A 21716-nucleotide genomic window follows, 5' to 3' on the forward strand; every position below is an offset into this window, starting at 1 on the left:
GGCTGTGCCTGAGGCTGTCCCCGGGCCTCGTCCACCCTCGGTGGCCAGCGGGTCCCTGCCCCGCGCTCCTGCCGCCTGCTCCCGGCCCTGCCTGCGTCCCACCGGCCCAGAGCCCCGCCGTCCCTCGGCCTGGGTGACCCGTGCGGTGGCCACGCGGGGCAGGGTGTGGATCGCCACCCGGCTGGACCCTGCCGCCTCTCACCTGTTTCCCGTCCTCCGCGAGGCCAGCTGCCTCCACCCCGGGAGGCCACCCGATCGCGGGGACCACGGAATGGGTTTCTGAGGAAGACGCTGCAGGAGCAGGTAACTAGGTCCTGTCGCTGGCCCCGGGCAGGACAACATCTCCCCCAGTGCCCAACAGAGGGCTCCGAGCCTGTGGGCAGGTGCCGCCTGGGGACAGGGAGTCTCAGAAGCTTCATGCCAGTGGGCAGAGTGGGGCTGGAGTCCCCCGCTTGGCCCTGCTCCGAAGGCCTGGAGGTCTTTGATGTGGCTCTGCAGGAAGCTCAGGGCCCCGAGGCAGGGGCATGACTGAGATGACCCGTCTATAGAAACCAGCCTCCAAGAATCAGAGGCTCCATCGCCTGGGTCCTGGGCATCGGTGCCAGGCCACAGTGGGCACAGGGGCGGAGACTGACGGGCAGAGATGTCAGCTAGGCCAGGGCGTCTGTGTTTGGTCACCTGTATTTTATCTCATCCTTCAAAACCCGGCTGGGCGCCCATTTCACAGGAAATGAAGCCTGGAGACGGAGGACGATTCTCCTTTGGCGCCTCAACTAGGATTCGGCAGGGTGGGCAGTCAAACCAGGTGACCCTGCAGCGGACTCCTGGTCTTTATCATGAAGCCCGGGGGTGGGTCAGATGATAAGAGGCCACTCCTCTTTGTGTGGAGGAGGGGGATTGAGGAGCTTAGGTGGAGAGCCACAGGGGAGCCAGCGTGTGGGGAAAGGACTCGGGACACTCTGGAGGGGTGGCAGTTTCTGCCCAGCAGGAGCCCCGAGGCTGCTCCCGGGACAGCTGTGGCTCCCTGGGGGGTTCAGAGCACGTGGTGGCTGGGGAAAACCTGGCCAGAGAGTGTGGCCATGTGCCTTCCCAGGCTGGTGAGCTCAGGCAAATCTCCGCTGGGTCTCGCCTCGTGTCCTCCTTTGTCACATGTGTGACCCGGGGACAAGTGGGGCTGTCTGTCAGGACTCAAGGTCACAGCAAGGTGACAGTGCAGTCCCAGGTGTCCTTTAGAGAGGGAGTGTGTACCATGAGGAACCTTGAGCCATGGGGGGAGGAGCGGACCCCAAGAGTGGCAGAGGGTGTGGGGACGTTCCGGGGACACAGCAGCCCTGCCTGCCCCCCCCTCGCCCCAGGGCTCACATAGCCCAGGACCCTCGGGGGACCCAGCCCCTTTCACAGATGGCAAGACTGAGGCTCTGCGGGGACGTCTTTGCCCCGGGTCCACTGTGACCAGGAAATACCCCGCTCAGAGCACACAACGGCAAGGTCACCACCGTGGGACAGGGTGACAGGAAAAGAAGATTCACGGCACAGGGCACCTTCTGAGAAGGGCCACCCGTCGGGACCGCTGGGCATCCATTCCAGGGGCGTGGGCCGTGGCCAGGTGGGGACCCTGTGGAGCCTGCCCCCCGCCCTGGGGGTGTCTCCAGAGGAGGCTCAGGAGAGCAAGACCCAGGCTGAGCCTGAGCCCCGGCTCCCACCTCCCAGCAAGGTCCACCCGAGTCCCCAGGAGGAGAGAGGGAGGGCGGGTGACCAGGGGAGGGGACGGTGGCGGCGCCGTGCTGGGGAGACCTGCAGGAGTCCCCGTGGTCCCTGGGGGCGCTGAGCTGACTCACGGGTACGCGGCTGACCGTGATTTTGGATTCAGACGGAACCGGGTTCAAATCCCAGCTCTCCCACTTAGTGCTCCTGTGACCTCTCTGAACCCCAGTTGCCTGTCTGTGATAGGAGGAAATGTCTGTAAGAACGGGAACCGGAGCACCCGCTCAGGTGGGCCGTGAGAATCTGTTCAGAGGGTTTTATTGAGCACATACTGTGGGGTCAGACACCTCCCAGGTCCTGGGCTTCGTAACACAGACAGCCAAAGCCAGGGGAGCACACAGGCTCTGATGAGGAGCGTGTGCTGAGGACCAGTAGGTTTCACTCTTTTTTGGGGGGGGGGGGCAGAGGGGTCCTGGGGATTGAACCCAGAGGTGCTTTACCATTGAGCCACGTCCCCAACCCTTTTTTAATTTTTTTTTTTTTAGGCAGGTCTCAGGACATTGTGTAGGGTCAGACTTAGTTGCTGAGGCTGGCCTCAAACTTGCGATCCTCCTGCCTCGGCCTCCTGAGTCACTGGGTGGTTTTACTTTACCCACTGCTGATAATAATATCTGCGACTGTTACCTGGCATAGAGTCTGACATGCTCTGAGCTCAACCAGTGACAGCTCTTTTGGTGACTGTGCCCCACTGCACAGATGGGGAGGCTGAGGCCCAGAGAGGGAGGAGGGGTTTCTAGGGCCACCCAGGGAGCCATCTTGCTTCTGGGAACTCACACCTTCCGGAGGAAGAGGGTCCTTCTGCTCCACAGGGGGAGGGGGAGGAGTGGGAGGAGCACCCTCCCCCACGGCTCCTAGGTGCCACCACCCCCACTCCCTGCCCTGGCCCTCTGCCAAAGGGACTTTTCACGACAGCTTGGAGGAGAGCGCTGAGTCAACCTGGAACTTCTGAGACAACCTGAGAATATTCCCCAGGTCGCAGCCGGGGCCCTCAATGGGGACCAGGCTGCCGGTCCCTGCAGCCCTCAAGAAGGGTCCAGCCACCCCCAATGGTCCCCAGGGAGGCAGGTGCACCAGCCCTTCCTTGCTGTGTGACCACAGCAGAGGCTCTGGGCCTCTCTGGGCTTCAGTTTCCTCATCTGCCAAGCGGCTGCCGGCTCTCTCCGGGGTGAATTAGCGACACCCGTCTCCTGCCTGGTTACTGCCCAGGAGCACCTGGTCCTGCCCTGGTTGGCCAGGGATGGGGGGCAGTTGCTCTCGGGCCCCGCCTTCCTGCCTCCAGCCCCAGCAGCTGCGGTTGAGAGCATCCTGCCGCTGCCTCACGCCTCCCCGGGGCTGCAGGGCTGCCGGAGCTGGGAGAGGGCGCAGCCTGGGCGCGGAGGCTTCTGGGACACAAGACTCAGGCTGGGGTGCGCGCCAGCTCCTGGGCCAGGGGAGCGCAGCCGGTGCTCAGGGGGAGGCCGGGAGGCTGCAGGGGGAGGCCCTTCCCCGTGCACCGAGCGCTCAGGGCGAGGCCCTGGCACACCAGTCCCCAGAGGGCATGACCCAGCCGGCCAACGCCACGGGCACCCCCAGGCTCCCCGCTCCATTAGACAGGTGGGAGGCCGAGGCCCAGGAGAGCCTGAGAGGGGAGGCCATCCTGGGTTCCAGCAGAGGCCCCTCTCTGCCCGGGGCCGCCTGAGAACCTCCTCAGGCAGAGCTTGCAGGTCACTGATCTGATGACAGCCGTCACCGCACTCAGACTCTGGGAGCTGAAGGAGGAGAGAGGGTGGCTCTGGGGACAGGGACGAAGCTGATGTGGGAACTGCGACCTCTCAGGCTACTCCTTACCTGCACCTACCCACCTCGCTTTCTTGAATCCGTTCTCCATCTTTGGTCTCTGCCGGTGGCGCCTGGGCTCCATTAGACCCCGCGCCATGCACGAGGAATACTGCGGGAACAGAGAGGTCAACCACCCAGCCTCTGGGCGCTTCAGCCAGAGACGTCCACTAAACTGAGCCTAAGATGACTATGAAGGAGATCCACAGGGATGTGTGGGCTGGGGACTGCAGAGAAGATCCACTTCCAACAGAGTGAATGAAGAGGCGTCACCGAAGTTGAAATCTGAGGATGGAAATGCAAAGAAGCTGGGGGAAAGCGTCCTCAGCAGAGGGAGTGGTGTGTGCAAAGGTCCTGAGGTGAGGGGAAGGTGGAGCATTGGAGCCTTTGTCCTCCTCAAGTACATGAGAGCCAAGGCAGGGCACTGAACTGAAGGCGGGGATGCCGAGAGGGAAACACCCCAGCTCTGGGCTTTGGCGAGGGGTGCACTCCAGAGGAAGGGGCCACTCTCACTCCGTGGGGGGCAGAGACCAACAGAGGAGGCGACATCTGGACTGAATCTGGAGGCCTGCATGGAGGCCAGGCCCAGCAGAGCAGAGGGTCCTGTGGCCGAGAGGGCACATGCCAGGCGTCAGCACCAGGCGAGCCGCGAGCTGACCCAGCTGTTGGCACCTGGTGCGCAGCGGGTGGAGGGGACCGAAAGGCGGAGCCCGGGGCAGGGCAGAAGAGGCCCTGGAAGACCAGCGGGACCTGGCAGCCCCGGTTCTGTGTTCCCTCTCGGGAAGTCCCGGAGGGACACTTCTGCTTCCAGCCCCGCGGCTCTGGCTGACGGCCCCGCTGGGGAGTCCCTCCCCCGCCTCTCGGTTTCTTCTTGGTCCCTTTGGGAAAGGGCCCCTTTCACTTTCCACCCTGCGGCCCCCACCTGGGCCACCCGGTTGACTGACGCCAGGAACTGCCCCTCCCGCCGGGGACAGCGGAGACGGGGACAGCGGAGACGGGGAAGCGGTTCCTTCCAGGCTGGAAGCGCAGCAGGAGCCCTGGGGGCGCAGAGGCTCCAGGGCTCCATCCGCCAGCCCGGGCGCAGGGAGCGGAACGTGGGGACCCTGAGTGACAGTACGCTCCCTCCAGATGGCTTTTAGCCCCTGAGATATACGTCTGTGAGTCGGAAAAGATCCCTACATGTGCATAGATGTGATGCCATGTGTAGACTTCTCTTGTTCCAATTTTGGTTTCTTTCACATTTTCTTATTGGGAAAAAATTCCAATGGCTCAATTTTTTTTTGAGTTTTAATTTTTTTTAGTTGTCAGTGGACATTTTTTATTTTCATTGATTTATTTACTTTTTGTGGTGCTGAGGATCGAACCCAGTGCCTCACACCTGCGAGGCGAGCGCTCTGCCCCTGAGCCAGGATCCCAGCCCTGGAAATCCGGATGAACAGAAATCCTTCTTCCTTTTAACTAAACTTATGAGTCTTTTCCTTTATGCCCAGAGCTTTCTGCACTGGGTTCACTAAAACATGACGTTTCCTTCTAGATGATTCTGTTGTGTTTTAGTTTCACATTTGGGTCTACCATGTATCTGGAATTTGTTTTTACTGTGGTGTGTGTGGGGGAGTCCAGGTTTCTTTTTTCCACGTGAACATTCGGATAACATGTCGTGGTGCTTTAATGTTCTTTCCCTGCTGCTTTCATTTTTTTTTTTTTTTTTTTTGCCACTAGAGATTGACCTCAGGGGTCCTTGTCCACTGAGCCACATCCCCAGCCTATTTTATTTTTTATTTTGAGACAGAGTCTTGCTATGCTGCTTACAGCCTTGCTAATTGCTGAGGCTGGCTTTGAACTTATGATCCTCCCACCTCAGCCTCCCAAAATGCAGGGATCCCCGGGGAGCGCCACCGTGCCCAGCTTCCCCACAGCCTTTTAACGGTGCCTTTTCTGAGAATCAAGTGGTCCCATATGAATCTGTTTTCAGAGCTTTTGTTTCCAGTGGCCAACAATGACGTATTTTCTTAATCACTGATTTCTGTCTCGACATGCTTCTTTTAAAATTGTCCAAGCTATTTTCAACTCTGTGTTTCCATATAAATTCTAGAATAATTTTGTGAATTTTCACCAAGGAAAATCCTGCAGGAGACTTTTTTTTTTTTTTTTTTTTTTTTTGAGCCTTGAGATTTTATTGAAACTTTAGTTCAACTCCGGAAGAACAGACATCTTCCGTCTTTAAATCTTCCAATCCATGAACATAGTATGCACCTCTGCTTCTTTCTATCTCCTTCAGTTTATCTGAGTAACATTTTGTGGGTTTCTGTGTAGAAGTCTTGCATATCTTTAACGATGGTCATTCCTGGGTATTTAGTTTTTAATGTTAATGTCAATTGCGTATCTTTAACATTTCATCTGTCCTTGGTGTACAAAATATAATGATTCATTTTCACATTTTATAACGTATTAACACACATTTCAAGCTGGGATTCCAGATGTATGAGGGAATACTTTAAAAAAAAACCCAAACATGGCTTACTTCACCTGGCCACCCGGTGAGGGCGCTTTGTTATTGTTTTTGTGTTATTATTGGGTTGTTATGCTTTGTCTTTGTTTTGATTTTTTGGGGGGTGGATAGATTCTTACTCTATTGCCCAATCTGGCCTCAAACTCCTAGTATCAAGTGGTCCTCCTGCCTCAGCCTCCTGACAGCTAGTGGATGTCATGGCGTCTGGCCATGATGGAGGGCTCTTGCCTTTACTTTTGTAAGTTTTCCCTCATCTTCCTCTGCTAATCCCGTGAGAGAAGTCACTATGGTCCCAGACTTGGATTTCACTCATAAGGAAGATATATATTTTTTTTTTCCCTCAGCTATTTCCAGGTGTGCCGCCCAGGAGAGATGACTGCATGCATGTTGTGAACAACAGATGGTATTCATCTTGCATGAGTCAAACTCTACAGCTGCCAGGAAACAACTCCCCATTCTCCCTCCCTCTCGCTTCTGGCAACTGCCCGTCTACATTCTGTTTCTATGAGTTTGATTTCTCTAAGTACATCCATGAGAGTGGAATCCTGCCATCTTTGTCCTGCCGTTGGCTTATTTCACCCCACATACTGCCCCCGGTTTTCACCCACGTGTAACATATTTCCTGCTTTTTAAGAGCTGAATAATATTCCATGGTTGGTATTATATAGCCCATTTTCTCGACTCATTTATCTTGTCAATGAATTTAGATCACTTACATGGCTTGACTATGGTAAATGTTTCTTTGAGATGCCACTCTTCCTTCTTCTGACTATGTACCTGGCATTTCTTCCTTTAATTTTCAAAATATTAACAGAAAAATACAGAATTGTTCTAATTTCTCTTCATTCTTACCAATGTTTGTCATTTCCCTTTTCCACCCCTAATAATGGCCATCCTAACAAGTGTGAAGTGGTATCTGGTTGTGGTTTTGATCTGCATTTCTCTGATAAATAGTGAGTTCCAGCATCTTCTCATATGCTTATTACACTTTTGTTTATTTCTTTGGAAAAATATTTATTCAGGTTCTTTGTCAATTTTTAAATTAAATAATAATAATAATAATAATAATAATAATGATTATTTGGTACAGGGGATTAAACCCAGGGACACTTAACCACTGAACTACATCCCCAGCCCTTTTAAAAATATTTTTATGTAGAGACAGGGTCTCACTAAGTTGCTTGGAGCTTTGCTAAGTCACTGAGGCTGGTCTTGAACTTGCGAGCCACCTGCCTCAGCCTCCTAGTCACTGGGATTATAGGAATGCACCATTGAACCTTTCTATTCATGGAAAAGAAAAAGAAACAGTGGGATTTTGAAGGGATTGCTTTAAACCCCAAATTTGCTTTAGGTAGTATTGATAGATTAACAATATTAAGTCTTCAATCCATGAAGATGGGCTGTCTTTCTATTAATTTGTGTCTAATTTCTTTTAACAATGTTGTGTACCAGTCTTCCTCCCCCTTGGTTAACTTGATTCCTAAGCATTTTATTCTTTTTTTGATGCTATTGTAAATGGGATTGTTTTCTGAATCACCTTTTTGGATTATTCATTGTTTGCATATAGAAATGCAAGTCACATTTGAGTGCTTGTTCTGTATTCTTCAACTTTGCTGAATTCATTTCATAGTTCTTAAGTGTTTGTAGAATTTTTAAGGTTCCTGATCTTAGAGGAAAAGATTTCAGTCTCTCAACATTGAGTATGTTAACCATTTCTCATTTGTTGGGTTTTTGAAAAATTATTATTAAATGGTATTGGATCTTGTCAAATGCTTCTTCTGCATCAGTTGAGATGATCGTGTGATTTTTGTCCTTTATTCTGTTTATGCAGTGTGTGATATTTATTGATTTCCAAAAATTGAACCATCCTTGAATTCCAGGAATCAATCCTGCTCCATCATGGTGTTTAGTTCTTTTCGTGCACTGTGGAATTTGGTTTGCTAGGTTTTGTTAGGATTTTGCATAAATATTCAGCAGGGTCAATGGTCTGTGGTTTTCTTATCTCTTTCTGGCTTTGGTGTTGGGGTCTCATAGAATGAATTTGGAAGTGTTTCCTCCTTTTGATTTTTGGAAAGAGTCTCACAGGACTTGGTGTTAATCCTTCTTTAAATATTTGGTAGAATTTTCTAATGAAGCCATCAGATCCGATTCTACATTTCTCCTTATTCAGAAATTTTTTGATTACTGATTAGTTTCTTTACCACTTACTGGTCTATTCAGATATTCTGTTTTTTCATGATTCTGTCTTAGTACATCATATGTTCTAGGAATTTGTCAGTTTCTTCAAAACAGTTTACCCCATCTGTTGGACATAATCATCCAGAGTACTCTCCTGTACCCTTTATTTCTGTGACACTGGTTGTAATGTCTCCTCTTTCATTTCCGATTTTAGTACTTGAGCCTTCTCTCTTCTTTGTCTAAGAGTTTGTCAATTTTGCTGATCTGTAGAAATTCAATAAAATTTTTATATTGATCTCATCTTTAGTCTCCTTGCTTATGAATTATTATTCTAATAGTTCATCTGGTGGGTGTCTTGGATATTTCTAGGTGCCATTCCAAATACTTATTTTTCCTTCTCTTTATCAATTTGTTCCTTTTTCTCATCTTTGTGTTGATGTGGGCCTCTGATTCAAGACATTCTTGATTTTTTTCCTACCCTTAGGGAGAAAATATTCAATATTTCTCAGTTGAGGATACCATTAGCTATGCATGTTGTGTGTATGTGTGTGTGTGTGTGTGTGTGAGACTTTTATCAAATTACAGGATCATATTCTTATTCAGAGGAATTATATTTTCTAGCAAGTTTTAGAAATCACAAAAGGGTTTTGCAATTCATTAAATGTTTTCTGAATGCATGGAATGATCAGATCAAATATCTTCTTTATTCTCTTAATGTTGTAAAATAGATTACTGATTTTTGAATGTCAAACTGATCTTAAATTCCTGACATAAACCAATGTGATACTGATATGGTGTTTTTGTATATATCACTAGATTTGTCAGTATTTTGTTTAGAATTTTTGCATTTTATTCATGATAAGGATTGACCTATCATTTCACTTTCTTTTAGCGTCAACTTTTGTTACCAAGGTTGTTTTTAATTCCAACGTTTGGTTCATTTACCCTTAAGGAATGTACTACTGTGTTTGGAATGAAGTCTATCATCTTGCTATTTATCTTATTTTATTTATTTTTTATTAGATCGATTCTCTTTTTTCTCCTTTGTCCATTTTTTTTTTGAATAGTTAACTTTAAAATTACTGCTCTATGTTCTTTTTAGTTTTTTATTTCTTTGATAGTTCTTTTTGTGATTATCTTACAGAGTAGAACATGCATACTTAATTTTTTAAAAGACCTACCTCAAATCAGTACTTTATCTTTTCCATTTTGATATAATTATAGAAGCGTGAAATAGATATTATTTTAGTTAGGACCCCAATCTTTTTTTTTCTTTTAACATTTAATCGATTTTATTTTTAAATACATGACAGTGGAATGCGTTACAATTCTTATCACACAGAGCACAATTTTTGCTATCTCTGTTTGTATATAAAGTATGTTGACACCAATTCGTGTCTTCATACCTGTACTTTGGATGATGATGTCCCTCACATTCCACCATCATTGCTAACCCCCTGTCCCCTCCCTTCCCCCCACCCCTCTGCCCTATCTAGAGTCCGTCTATTCGGACCCCATTCTTGTGAATGGATCCTACACCTAATTTAAACTTTCAGACATTGTCTTAGTATTTTAGCAATCAATATTTATTTTTACTTAACAGTTCTCTCGGTTGCTTGTCCGTCTGTCCTTCAGTACTGACTCCAATCAGGAGTCATTTTCTTTTAGCTAAAAATCTCACCTGGTCCTTCTTTTGGTTCAGATCTACCAATGACAAGTTCTCTATTCTGCTGGTTTTGGTCTCTTTTGACTGAATAAATCTTACTTTTTGAAAAACTTATAGTTAAGATACATTTCACAGACTTTAAAACCCACCAGACAATTAGGCAGACAATTCAATGGCTTCGTCTGTCTTCCAAGCTGGGTGGCCGTCCCAAGTCCCAAACAGCTCACCACTCCAGAAGGAGCCCCCAGGTCCCCGCAGCCTCGGCCCCGGGACCCTCCTCCTGCCTCCGTGCATTTGCCCCTTGGTGACATTGCATGCAGTGTGCGACCTTGTGTCTGACTTCCTCAGCGTGAATTTCCAAGGTTTTCATGGTGAGTTGTTTATTGGGGCTGACGTTTCGGTGCCTCCCACGTGGCCACTGTGAAGGCTGCTGTGACCCTCCGTGTCCAGGGCTTTAGGGTGATCTTCTTCCACGTGGCTCCGGTCCCTTTCACTAATATGTCACTGGGGGTGACGTCGCTCGGTCCCCTGGTCACCCTGTGTGTGGTTTTTGGGGAGACTGAAACGGCTTCTACGTTTCCACGCGGGACAGCCACGTCCAGGGTTCCCGTCTCTCCAGCTCCCAGCTGGCTTTTGACAGTGACGGTGGTGACGTCACCCTCCTGGGAGGCGGAGTGGGATGTCGCTGTGCCTTTATGACTCATGAGGTCAGCCGCTTTTCATGTGTTTATTTGTGTTTCTTTGGGAAAAAAAAAAAAAAGATCTCTTCAAATCTTTTGCCCATTTTTAAATTGGATTCTCTGTCTTCTGGAGTCTGGTCTCACCTCTTCTGAGCGCCAGGCCCTTGGCACCCCAGGCCCTTCACCGGTCATCTGCAGGTACGTCTCACCACCCCGCCCTGTCTTGTCACTTTCTTTTTTAATATTTATTTTTTAGTTGTAGACGGACACAATGTCTTTATTTTATTTATTTATTCTCATGTGGTGCTGAGGATCGAACCCAGGGCCCTACACACATTCCAGGCGAGTGCTCCACCGCTGAGCCCCAGCCCCCCCCCCACTTTCTTAATATTATTTTTAAAGCACGAACATTTTGAATTTTGATTTAGTTCAATCTATCTATTTTTCCTTATTTGTACTTTTGGTGTCATATTTAAGAAAAACTCTTGCCTGCTGCAAGGTCGTGAAGATTTACATCTGTGTTTTATTTTAAGACTTTAGTAATAAATTGACCTTTTACATATAGATCTTTTATCCATTTTGAGTTGATTTTTTTAGTTTTACGTTGATATCCAGTTCAGCAGCACCCTGTGCTTTAAAGACTTATTTTTTATTTTTAGGTTTTGGGGGTACCAGGGATTGAACTCAGGAGCACTCAACCACTGAGCCCCACCCCCTGCCCTATTTTGTATTTTACTTAGAGACGGGGTCTCCCTGAGTTGCTTAGGGCCTCTCTTGTGCTGAGGCTGGCTTTGAACTCGCCATCCTCCTGCGTCAGCCCCCCGAGCCACGGGGATTACATTTTGCACCACCACGCCCGGCCAAAGACGATTCTTTTAACCATTGTCTTAGTACCTTGTTAAAATCAATTGAACAAGCCACACAAGCTGGTGCATACCTATAATCAGACTTAGGAGGCTGAGGCTGGAGGATTGAAAGATGGAGGCTAGACTCAGTCACTTTGCAAGGCCCTATCTCAAAATAAAAAATAAAAAGGGCTGGGGATATTGCTCAGTGGTTAAGCGGTCCTGGGTTCAATACCCAGTACTCCACACCCCCATCCCCCACCAAAAAACAAAAGAAGAAAGCGTGGACTTATTTCTAGACTCAACTCAATTTCTTTGATCTGCACCTGTGTCTCTATGTCCACCGCTCTGGGCTGATTGGTAGAGCTTTGTAGTAGCTTTGAAATTGGGAAGTATGAATCCTCCAAGTGGGTTCATTTTTAAGATGTTTTTGACTAGTTTGGGCCTTTCCATTTATGGATTTTAGGATCAGCTTGTCAATCAAGCTGGCATTTTTACAGGGATGACTTTGAATCCGTAGATCAGTTTGGAGAGTCATCTTAATAATATTCTTCCAATCCAGGAGTGCAGGGTGTCCTCCACTTAAGGTCTCTGTGGTCTCTTTCAACAGTGCTTGTCATTTCTAGTGTACAAGACTCACTCTATAAGCTAATTGATCATGTACTAGTGGAACCAACAAACTTTGTTAAATTGACTCCTATTGCCATTCCTTCTTGATATTTAAATAAAATTACTTTCTTAATTTTATTTCAGATTATTCATTGACAGTGTATATAAAATATAATTGATTCTTGTTTACTGCATATACAACACTGATAAATTCATTTATTACCTTGAACAGGTGAGTGTGCGTGGATGTGTGGATTCCTTTAGATTTTGTATGGATAAGATCATATTGATTCTGGCTGCGGTGTGCACACCTGTCATCCCAGCGGCCCGGGAGGCTGAGGCAGGAGGATCTCGAGTTCAAAGCCAGCCTCAGCAAGAGCGAGGCCCTAAGCAACTCAGGGAGACCCTGTCTCTAAATAAAATACAAAATAGGGCTGGGGGTGGGGCTCAGAGGTCGAGTGCCCCTGAGTTCAATCCTGGTACCCCCCCAAAAAAAAATGGAAAAAGGAAAATTCAGCTGATAGTCTTATTTCTTCTTTGAAGGCAAGATGTCTTTTTTCCCTGTAGTACTTCTACTATAGCTTTGCTTTTAATTATTAAAAAGTTTTTCTGTGATGGGTCTCGATGTGGTTCTTTGTATTCATCCTTTGGGGGATTTGTAGAGCTTTGTGGAATCTGTGATTGATGTCTTCTATTAGTCGGGGAGTTTAACAAGTATCTGTATCTCATTTCTGCTTTTCTCTCCTTCTTAACTCTGGTCACACATGTGCTCGACCCTTACCTGATGTCTCCTCTGTCTCTCTTGCTCTTTTCTGGATTTTTGAGCTTTTTTCTCTGAATAATCCAATACGGGTATTCCCTGCAGATCCGCCTTCCATTTCACAGACCCATTTCTTCAGGACTTACAAATTTCAGTTATTGTCTCTTTCATCTCTAGGATTCCTACTCTTCTTCTTTTTTTTTTTTTTTTTTTCAATTTTTTTTGGTGCCAAGGATTCCTTCTCTTTCGATTCCCTATTTCGGGTAGAATTCTTGAGCACACTCATTAAGGCTATTTGGAATCACATTTGATAATGTCAGTTTTCAGAGTCACCTGCACGCTGATTTCTATTGTCTTTTTTTTCCTCTTGTCTGTCCTTTGATACTGTTTCCTTCCTAGTTTGTCTTGTAGTTTTAGTTGAATGTTGGACATTGTGTCTGAAACATATAGAGGCTTTAGCTGGGCCCGGTGGTGCACGCCCATATCCCAGCAACTCAGGAGGCTGAGGCAGGAGGATCACAAATTCAAGGCCAGCTTGGGCGATTTAGGGAGACTTGGTCTCAAGATACAAAGCAACAGGGCTCAGGGGGTGGCTCTGTGGTAGAGACCCCTGCGTTCAATCCCTAGTACAGAAAGAGGGGGTAGGGAGGGGGAGAGAGAGAGAGAGAGAGAGAGAGAGAGAGAGAGAGAGAGAGAGAGAGAAAGAGAGAGAGAGAAGTGGATGTAGATACTGGTACAGAGGCTGGCTTTGGATGAAGCTCACTCTTTCCAGACATAGTTCATCTTTTTGCAGCGGACGTGGACTGCTCCTGATTCTCCCTTACCCCAGGCTCAGCCCTCTCTGACCGACTGGGTGCTCACCAGGCCCCGTCTCTCCCCTTCGGCTCTGAGCCCTGATTCTTGCCTCCGTGTTGTGAAACTGCCAAGATCTTCTCTAGTTCTGTAGCTTATCAGGAGGTTAATTTATGCTGGATTTCTTGACGTGCTTCTCATTTTCAACGATTTCAGGGGAGCTGGCAAAATCTCAATGACTTTTCCTTTTCCCAAGTACTGAATAACGTGGTTGGTTGCTCATGTAGCATTTTCCCTGCTTAGAGGCTGTTCTCAGTGGAACACTAGTCCATCACAGCCTCTCTCCATACGTAATTTTACAAAAACGAGATTCATTTTCATTTTAAATGTTGTGAGATAGTTTTGGGTTTTTTTTTTAATACTTATTTTTTAGTTTATTTTTGGTACTGGGGGGATTGAATCCAGGGTCAATTCACCACTGAGTCACATCCCCCAACCCTTTTTATGTTTTATTTTAGACAGGGTCTCGCTAAGTTGCTCAGGACCTCGACAAGTTGCTGAGGCTGGCCTCCAACTTGTGAGCCTCCTGTCTCAGCCTCCCGAGCTGCTGAATTAGAGACATTCACCACTGCACCCAGCCTGTGAGGTAGTTTGGACATGTAAAAGGGTGTAAATAGTCATATAACCAACACCCAGTGTAGTTTCCCCCAGTTTTTCCAAACTGTTGAGACCCCTTTTCTACACTGTTCAGATTTGACGTTTGTCACCTCCGTGGGCCCTTCCTGCCTCAGGACACCTGTGTGTTTGCTTAAACTGTCGTCTTATGTGGTTTGAAGCAGGCACCACGGCGGGTGGCGCCTGGGTTCTGTCTCTCCCTGTTTTCTTTGTGAGTCACCAGCTCCGTCGTGTGCCGTGGCAAATGACTCACTGTCACAGTGAGCCATTGTGTCACCCTGTGTTGTTTCCATTCTCCTGATGGTGAGCGTCTGGGTTGCCCCTCGCTTGTCCCTCTTAGAAGCCAGGCCGTGGACCCTTCTTGGGCGCCCAGGGAGAGTGTGAAGGGAGGACACTGGCTCGCGTCCCTGGGTCCCACGGACGACCTTCTGCGTCCACGGGAGGATGGATGTCAGTAGTGAGTATCAGTCTACGTCCCACAGGTCGCGGCGAGAGTTCCCGTTAGGGCACATCCTCGCTCCACGTGATGTGGGTTGAGCTTCTACTTCTTTGCCAATCTGATAAGGTCAAAGGGTTTGTCACTGTGGCTTTCATTTGCATTTCTGTGCTGATGGGAAAGTTAGGCACTTCTCGGTCTCCGCAGCTCCCACTTCAGCCTGGTCTCCCACCCCGAGCCTCTCTCCTGTTCCAGGATGTCCCAGACCTTGGCCAAAATCATGTCCCCGCCCCGGAGGCTGCTGGGTGAACCCTTCCGCAAGGCTCCTCCTGCGGGGTGCAGCCTGTGCTCACAAGAAACCGGCAGCAGAGATCCGTGACCCCCCATTTTATAGATGAGAAAACAGAATCAGAGGGGTCAGGTGACTTGCCCAGGGACACACAGCCGGGATGCTGTAGACTCCAATTCAGGGACTCTTCTCTCTCCTGAAGGAGGCCGTGGAGGTGGGCGCTGCAGGGAGGCCACGGAGGGGAGGCTCACGACACTCTGGGCTTCTTTCTGGAGTGGCCTGGTTCACAGGGGGAGAAAGTCACCGCGGCCCTCAGGAGTCGGCTTGAGTGGGAAGACGCCTAAAGGGTTGGACGCGGGGCAGAGAGGGAGGTGGCGCTGGGGGGCGGCCGTCTGGGCAGGGCCTCTGCCTTCTCCGCGCACCGCCTGGGCAGAAGCCAGAAGCTGGACCCGGCCATTGGCCATTTGGTTCTGCAAGGCCTCAAACACTTGCTCCTTCCTCCCGCTTTTAAACGGGGACAAGCTGAATCAGGGAGCCCTGGGCGGGTCGCAGGCGTCCCCAAGGCTCCACGCTGTCCTGCTTTCCGGCCGAGCTGTCCCTCCCCGCTGTGTCCCTGTCGTGGTGAATTGTGGTTTACTTTAGGGGATACTTGGGGGGCCACCCCAGGCCGGGCACTCTCCCTGACGCCTGGCAAGCAGGGCGGAGGGGACCCCAGGACCAGGAGCCCGGTGCTGCGTGACTGTCCCCCCCAGGCAAAGGCAGCGCTGGGGGCAGATGGGCAGGCGGCGTGGAGGGTGCGTCTGGGCCAGCGGGTGTGGTGCCCGCCCGGGGGGCATCCTGGTCATCTGCAGGTTTTCTTTGGGGACATGTTGATTGGAGTAAAAAATGGGGGGAAGGGGATGAGAAATAGCAAGCAGATAACAGCCCCAGGGAAGGTGCAAGTGGCAGAGTTCTGGAACATTCCGGCATGGCAGCGGGAGGGAAGAGGTGGGCCGTGGGAGCTGGGGTTGGAGGACGGGACAGGGACAGTGCCGGGGGAGAGGACTTGGCCGTGCACAGGGGCGTGATGGGGCCCAGGGTGCTGGGAGGGGTGCGGCCTCCGGAGCAGGCAGGAGGAGGGATCAGGGCCCTGGAGGAGCTTCTCGCTGTTCACAGCCCAGAATCAGAGGCCGGGAGCAGAGGCCGGGAGTAGAGGCCAGGATCAGAGGCCAGGGTTGCTCCCGTCTCAGAGACAGCAACTGAGGACCAGGGGAAGGATTTTGCTCCACGATCCTCAAATCTGGGCCCTCTTCTCTCTCCCTCTCTATCAGATGTCCTTGGTGGTAAGCAACAGAAACAGTATTTGTCACAGCTGAGCAAAGCAGGGGCTTTGGGGCTCATGTCAATGAATGATGCAGATGTGGCCTTCAGGTACGGCTGGATCCAGGTCCTCAAAGCTGTCGTGGGGACTCTGGGTCTGTGCTTCACAGTAATTTCATCCTTTCCAGGCAGGCATTAGGAGGTGACCAAGATGGCTGCGAGTTTCTAGCAGGTACCCCCCAAAGTCCCCCTGCTGGAGTTCTAAGGAAGAATCCCCAGGACTGTGTCAATGGTCTTGCCTGGTTTTAGGTCCATCCCTGATCCAGTCGCTGTGGCCGGGGGCCCTTAGTGACAAGTGGAGCCCTGGGATTGGCCAGGACTGGGTCAGGTGCCCACTCTGGGCTGCGAAGGTGGGCTCCAGTTTATGGGGCACCTCATGACAAGGGCCACACAGCCAGCGGGCGCCTTGACACCCCCAGGAGTCGGGCTTGTGCAGAGCTAAGGCGAGGAGTTTGGAGGCTGAGCCCTGATCCCTGGAAAGGAGACTTTTTCCTGTGGCTGAGAGGAAGCCATTGGGCAGGGACCCGGACAGAGCTATTCTTGTGCTGCGGTCGGGATGGGAGCTGTGGACCTGCTAGTGGGAGAGCAGACGCGGACCCTCCTGTTCAAGGTGGAACAACAGTGTCATAGTTCACTTTCTGCTGCTATAACAAAACACCTGAGGTTGGGTCTTTTTTTTTTTTTTAAAATACTGGGGATTGAACTCCGAGGTGCTTACCACTGAACCCCATCCCCAGCCCTTTTTATATTTTATTTAGAGACAGGGTCTCCCTAAAGGAATGGTAGAAATGTTAGGCTGGCTTTGAACTTGCGATCCCCCTGCCTCAGCCTCTCGAGGGGCTGGGATGACAGGCGTGGGCCACCGTGCCTGACAGTTCTGGTCATTTTTAGTGACCAGGATTTGGCTCATGGTGCTGGAGGCGGGGAGTGTGAGAGCGAGTTCTGGCATCTGCTTAGCCCTGGGGAGAGCCTCGTGCCCTCGTGTGATCCTGAGACCCCTCAAGGCCCCCGCCAAGTACCATCCAGCAACAGGCGACTTTGGGGATAAGGTCCCAGCACTTGAACTTCGGGGGACGTGGTCGAAGTCACAGCACAAGGCTGAAGGTCTCAGGTCACACCGGGCACTGCTCCCAGACACAGGTGGAGAGGAGTTCGTCCCCACAGTCCCTTATGGTGACAGCACCGTAGTCCATTTTAAAGCCTGTTATAAAAAATACATGAGCACGGATGTTATCTATTCGGATGAAGCTGCACTTTAATTTCTACGTGGATCCATTTAAGAAAATATCGATAGTGAACGGTATCTCTCTGTGAGCCTGAGGCCGAAATTTTGAAGGGGAGGAATTCTGGAAACTTTCGGCTGGATCCTTCTGGGAGTTTCCGTTTCTGATGCTCCGAGTTTTACAGGGTCCCAGCCGAGTGTCTACGTGTCCGAGGGCACTGTCAAGAGTTTTCTGCCAACGACCTCCCTAAATGCTCACGGATGCCTGGGAGTCTCCACTTTATGAGGCTCAGAGAGGGCGAGGGGCTGTCCTGTGGCCACACAGCAGGTACTCTGAAAGTTTCTGGCTGCACGGCCGGCGTCCCCCAGGACGGCCCCCTTGTTGACTTTGTTAGAAAAGAAATTCACACAGGGCTGTGGACGGGGCCAGAGTAGGGTCTGGGGGACTCCAACCAGGAACTGCTATGGAGGGGCCAGGGACAGTGTCTGAGGAGAGCAGTGCCTGATGGGACTCCTGGGTCATCTCTCTGGGCTCCAGGTCCAGCGGTGTCCCTTCGACGGGGGCTGGTTGGGATGGAGCTCTTGAGCCTGGGTCCACTGGCCGCTGATGCTCCCCAGCAGAGCTGGCCGCTTTAACAGGCCAAGTTCTAGAAGAGCCTCGTCCCCAGCCGCGAGGGTCTCCACCTCGGGCAGGATCCGGCCCAGGCGGCCCTTCCTTGGTTGGGACTGAGTTTCTTAGTGCGCCCCGCAGGGGGCTGACCTGGGCTTTGGGACGGGGTAAGAAGCCTCATTTTCGGGCAGGCCTCCCCCTGCGTGTGGGGTAGCCGTCCCCTTGGGGGGCTGCTTTGGATTCCTACTTAGGGAGAAGCCAATTTCTGGGGCCACTGTCAGCACCGGGGAGAGGACTCGGGTGGGCAGAGAAGTGCCCGCCCCTTTAATTCCACCCGCCCCTTTAATTCCACCCGCCCCTTTAATTCCACTCTTGCCACATCAGGGGGCCTGGCAGGGACAGAGGAAGAGCCAGTGTCCCCCCCTCGAGGTCTCCTTTCCTGGGCTAAGAGCGAGAAGAAGGAGCTGGGCGGGGGCTGCGGGAGGAGTGACCTTGGCTAAGGGGCAGGAGGCCCAGGCCAGCCTCGGTGGACCCCTCAGACCCCGCAGGACCCTGCCCAGGCTGGCCTGGGGAGGCCAGGGGTTGAGGCCCAGGGTTGAGGCCCGGGGTTGAGGCCCGCCTGCCCGCCCAGCTCCCCCCGCCCTGTGTGTGTCTTGCAGGCCCCTGGACGCAGCATGCCCCGAGGCTGGGCCGTGCCCCTGCTCCTGCTGGTGCTGCAGGGTGGTAAGTAGCTGCCCCGGGTCGGGGGGTGGCAGGGGCCCCCCTCCCCCACACAGTCCAGCTGCGCTGGCCAAGGGAGCTCCTGGACATGGCTGGAGGCCGTCGGGACCCAGAGCCGATGGCCTCCGTCCACTTGCGACTCATACTGGTCGAGTGGCTGCCCCCCATTAACCAGCGCCCATCCAGCCAGAGCCCTCACGGGACACGTGAGGCCCAAGTAGGCCCCGATGGCCCGGCTCTTCAAGTCCCACCAGGGGATGGGTTCTGTTCATCCCCCTGCTCTCCGCCTTGGCCGGCCCCCAACCCCCGAGGGGCGGAAGTCCTGCCTTCTGTCTAACCTCTGTCTCTCCTTATGTAACAACTTTGCCTGGAGAGCCAGGCGAGCGGGGCTGGGCAGGAGTCCCGCTGCGGGGCTGCGGAGGGCAGGGGAACTCTGCCCGGCTCTGCTGACTCAGAAGCGCTGCTCTGGGTTTTACCCAAAGACCCAGCGCCTCAAATAGCTCCTCAGGAAACAGATGTTGGCTTTTGTTTTCCTTTCTGAGTGGCCAGCAGCCCCGGCCAGTTTGGGTCCCCTGTCCTGGCGCCACACCCAGGGGACCAAGCAACAAGCCCCTGCCACGTGCTCAGCCTTGACCTTCACCTCCGACATCCCCCTGCTGCCCGGGAGACCTGGGCACGGAGGCTGGGGGTGAACAGGGTTGAGGGTCAGGCCACGCAGCCGGACAGCGGCAGGGCAGAGATGGGCGCCTGGCTCTCCCGGGCTGGGTTGTGCTGCTGAGCAAAAGATTAAGGGCGACATTGACATCCCACAGTCCTGGAGGCCAGGAATCCAAGGTCAAGGTCAAGGTCTTGACTTCCAAGATGGCGCCCTTTATGCTGGGTCCTCACGGGGTGGAAGGGACGGAAGGGCTAACGGGGCAAATGCTGGCTACCTCCTGCCCTTTGGTAGAATTGCTGACCCGTCACCACTGGGTGGCCCCAGCTCCTATCCCCGTAGCCATTTATCCGGTGTCCACAGGACAGGCCACATGTGCCTCCCTAAGACAGAACAGGCCCCTTGGTGGAGTGGCCTGGGGGACCGTGGTAGGAAGGATACCCATGAGCCATGTCTGCCACCGGGTCAACGTGAAAACCCGGCCCAGTGTGGTTTACCTCCCCAGGGGGAACCGAGCAGTGCAGACCAGGGCACCCGAGGTGCTGGCTAGCCTGGGCCCCAGAGGGGTGGTCTAGCCTGAGACCCAGAGGTGAGGTCTAGCCTGGACCCAGAGGTGAGGTCTAGCCTGGGACCCAGAGGGGCGGTCTAGCCTGAGACCCAGAGGTGAGGTCTAGCCTGGGCCCCAGAGGTGAGGTCTAGCCTGGGCCCCAGAGGTGAGGTCTAGCCTGGGCCCCAGAGGTGAGGTCTAGCCTGGGACCCAGAGGTGAGGTCTATCCTGGGACCCAGAGGTGCTGTCTATCCTGGGACCCAGAGGTGCGGTCTAGCCTGGACCCAGAGGTGAGGTCTAGCCTGGGCCCCAGAGGTGCTGTCTAGCCTGGACCCAGAGGTGAGGTCTAGCCTGGACCCAGAGGTGAGGTCTAGCCTGGGCCCCAGAGGTGAGGTCTAGCCTGGGCCCCAGAGGTGAGGTCTATCCTGGGACCCAGAGGTGCTGTCTATCCTGGGACCCAGAGGTGCTGTCTAGCCTGGGCCCCAGAGGTGAGGTCTAGCCTGGGACCCAGAGGTGAGGTCTAGCCTGGGCCCCAGAGGTGAGGTCTAGCCTGGGACCCAGAGGTGAGGTCTATCCTGGGACCCAGAGGTGAGGTCTAGCCTGGGACCCAGAGGTGAGGTCTAGCCTGGGACCCAGAGGTGCTGTCTATCCTGGGACCCAGAGGTGAGGTCTATCCTGGGACCCAGAGGTGAGGTCTATCCTGGGACCCAGAGGTGCTGTCTAGCCTGGGACCCAGAGGTGCTGTCTAGCCTGGGACCCAGAGGTGAGGTCTATCCTGGGACCCAGAGGTGCTGTCTAGCCTGGGACCCAGAGGTGAGGTCTATCCTGGGACCCAGAGGTGCTGTCTAGCCTGGGACCCAGAGGTGAAGTCTATCCTGGGACCCAGAGGTGCTGTCTAGCCTGGGACCCAGAGGTGCTGTCTAGCCTGGGACCCAGAGGTGAGGTCTATCCTGGGACCCAGAGGTGAGGTCTAGCCTGGACCCAGAGGTGAGGTCTATCCTGGGACCCAGAGGTGAGGCCTAGCCTGGGACCCAGAGGTGAGGTCTATCCTGGGACTCAGAGGTGAGGTCTAGCCTGGGACCCAGAGGTGAGGTCTATCCTGGGACCCAGAGGTGCTGTCTAGCCTGGGACCCAGAGGTGAGGTCTATCCTGGGACCCAGAGGTGCTGTCTAGCCTGGGCCCCAGAGGTGAGGTCTATCCTGGGACCCAGAGGTGAGGTCTATCCTGGGACCCAGAGGTGAGGTCTATCCTGGGACCCAGAGGTGTTGTCTAGCCTGGGACCCAGAGGTGAGGTCTATCCTGGGACCCAGAGGTGCTGTCTAGCCTGGGACCCAGAGGTGAGGTCTATCCTGGGACTCAGAGGTGAGATCTAGCCTGGGACCCAGAGGTGAGGTCTAGCCTGGGACCCAGAGGTGCTGTCTAGCCTGGGACCCAGAGGTGAGGTCTAGCCTGGGACCCAGAGGTGCTGTCTAGCCTGGGACCCAGAGGTGAGGTCTAGCCTGGGCCCCAGAGGTGAGGTCTAGCCTGGGCCCCAGAGGTGAGGTCTAGCCTGGGACCCAGAGGTGAGGTCTAGCCTGGGCCCCAG

The 21716-nt window shown here is 52.4% G+C and overlaps 1 protein-coding gene across 2 annotated transcripts in view; it reads left to right on the forward strand.

Annotated features, from left to right (window-relative positions):
* Positions 1-286: 286 nt before the first annotated feature.
* Il21r (interleukin 21 receptor) overlaps positions 287-21716 on the forward strand; it is a 33243-nt gene continuing 11813 nt past the window's right edge. The window contains exons 1-2 of one of the 2 annotated variants that reach the window (XM_076840359.2): positions 287-303; positions 18869-18932. In XM_076840359.2, the coding sequence (XP_076696474.2) occupies positions 18884-18932 (49 nt within the window). In that variant the 5' untranslated portion in view covers positions 287-303; positions 18869-18883. Of the gene's footprint in view, positions 304-17857; positions 17928-18868; positions 18933-21716 lie in introns of those variants that run through there. The other variant, XM_076840360.2, reaches the window with a different exon arrangement.

This window comes from Callospermophilus lateralis, chromosome 19 (genome assembly GCF_048772815.1).
Source record: "Callospermophilus lateralis isolate mCalLat2 chromosome 19, mCalLat2.hap1, whole genome shotgun sequence".
Classification (NCBI taxonomy): Eukaryota; Metazoa; Chordata; class Mammalia; order Rodentia; family Sciuridae; genus Callospermophilus; species Callospermophilus lateralis.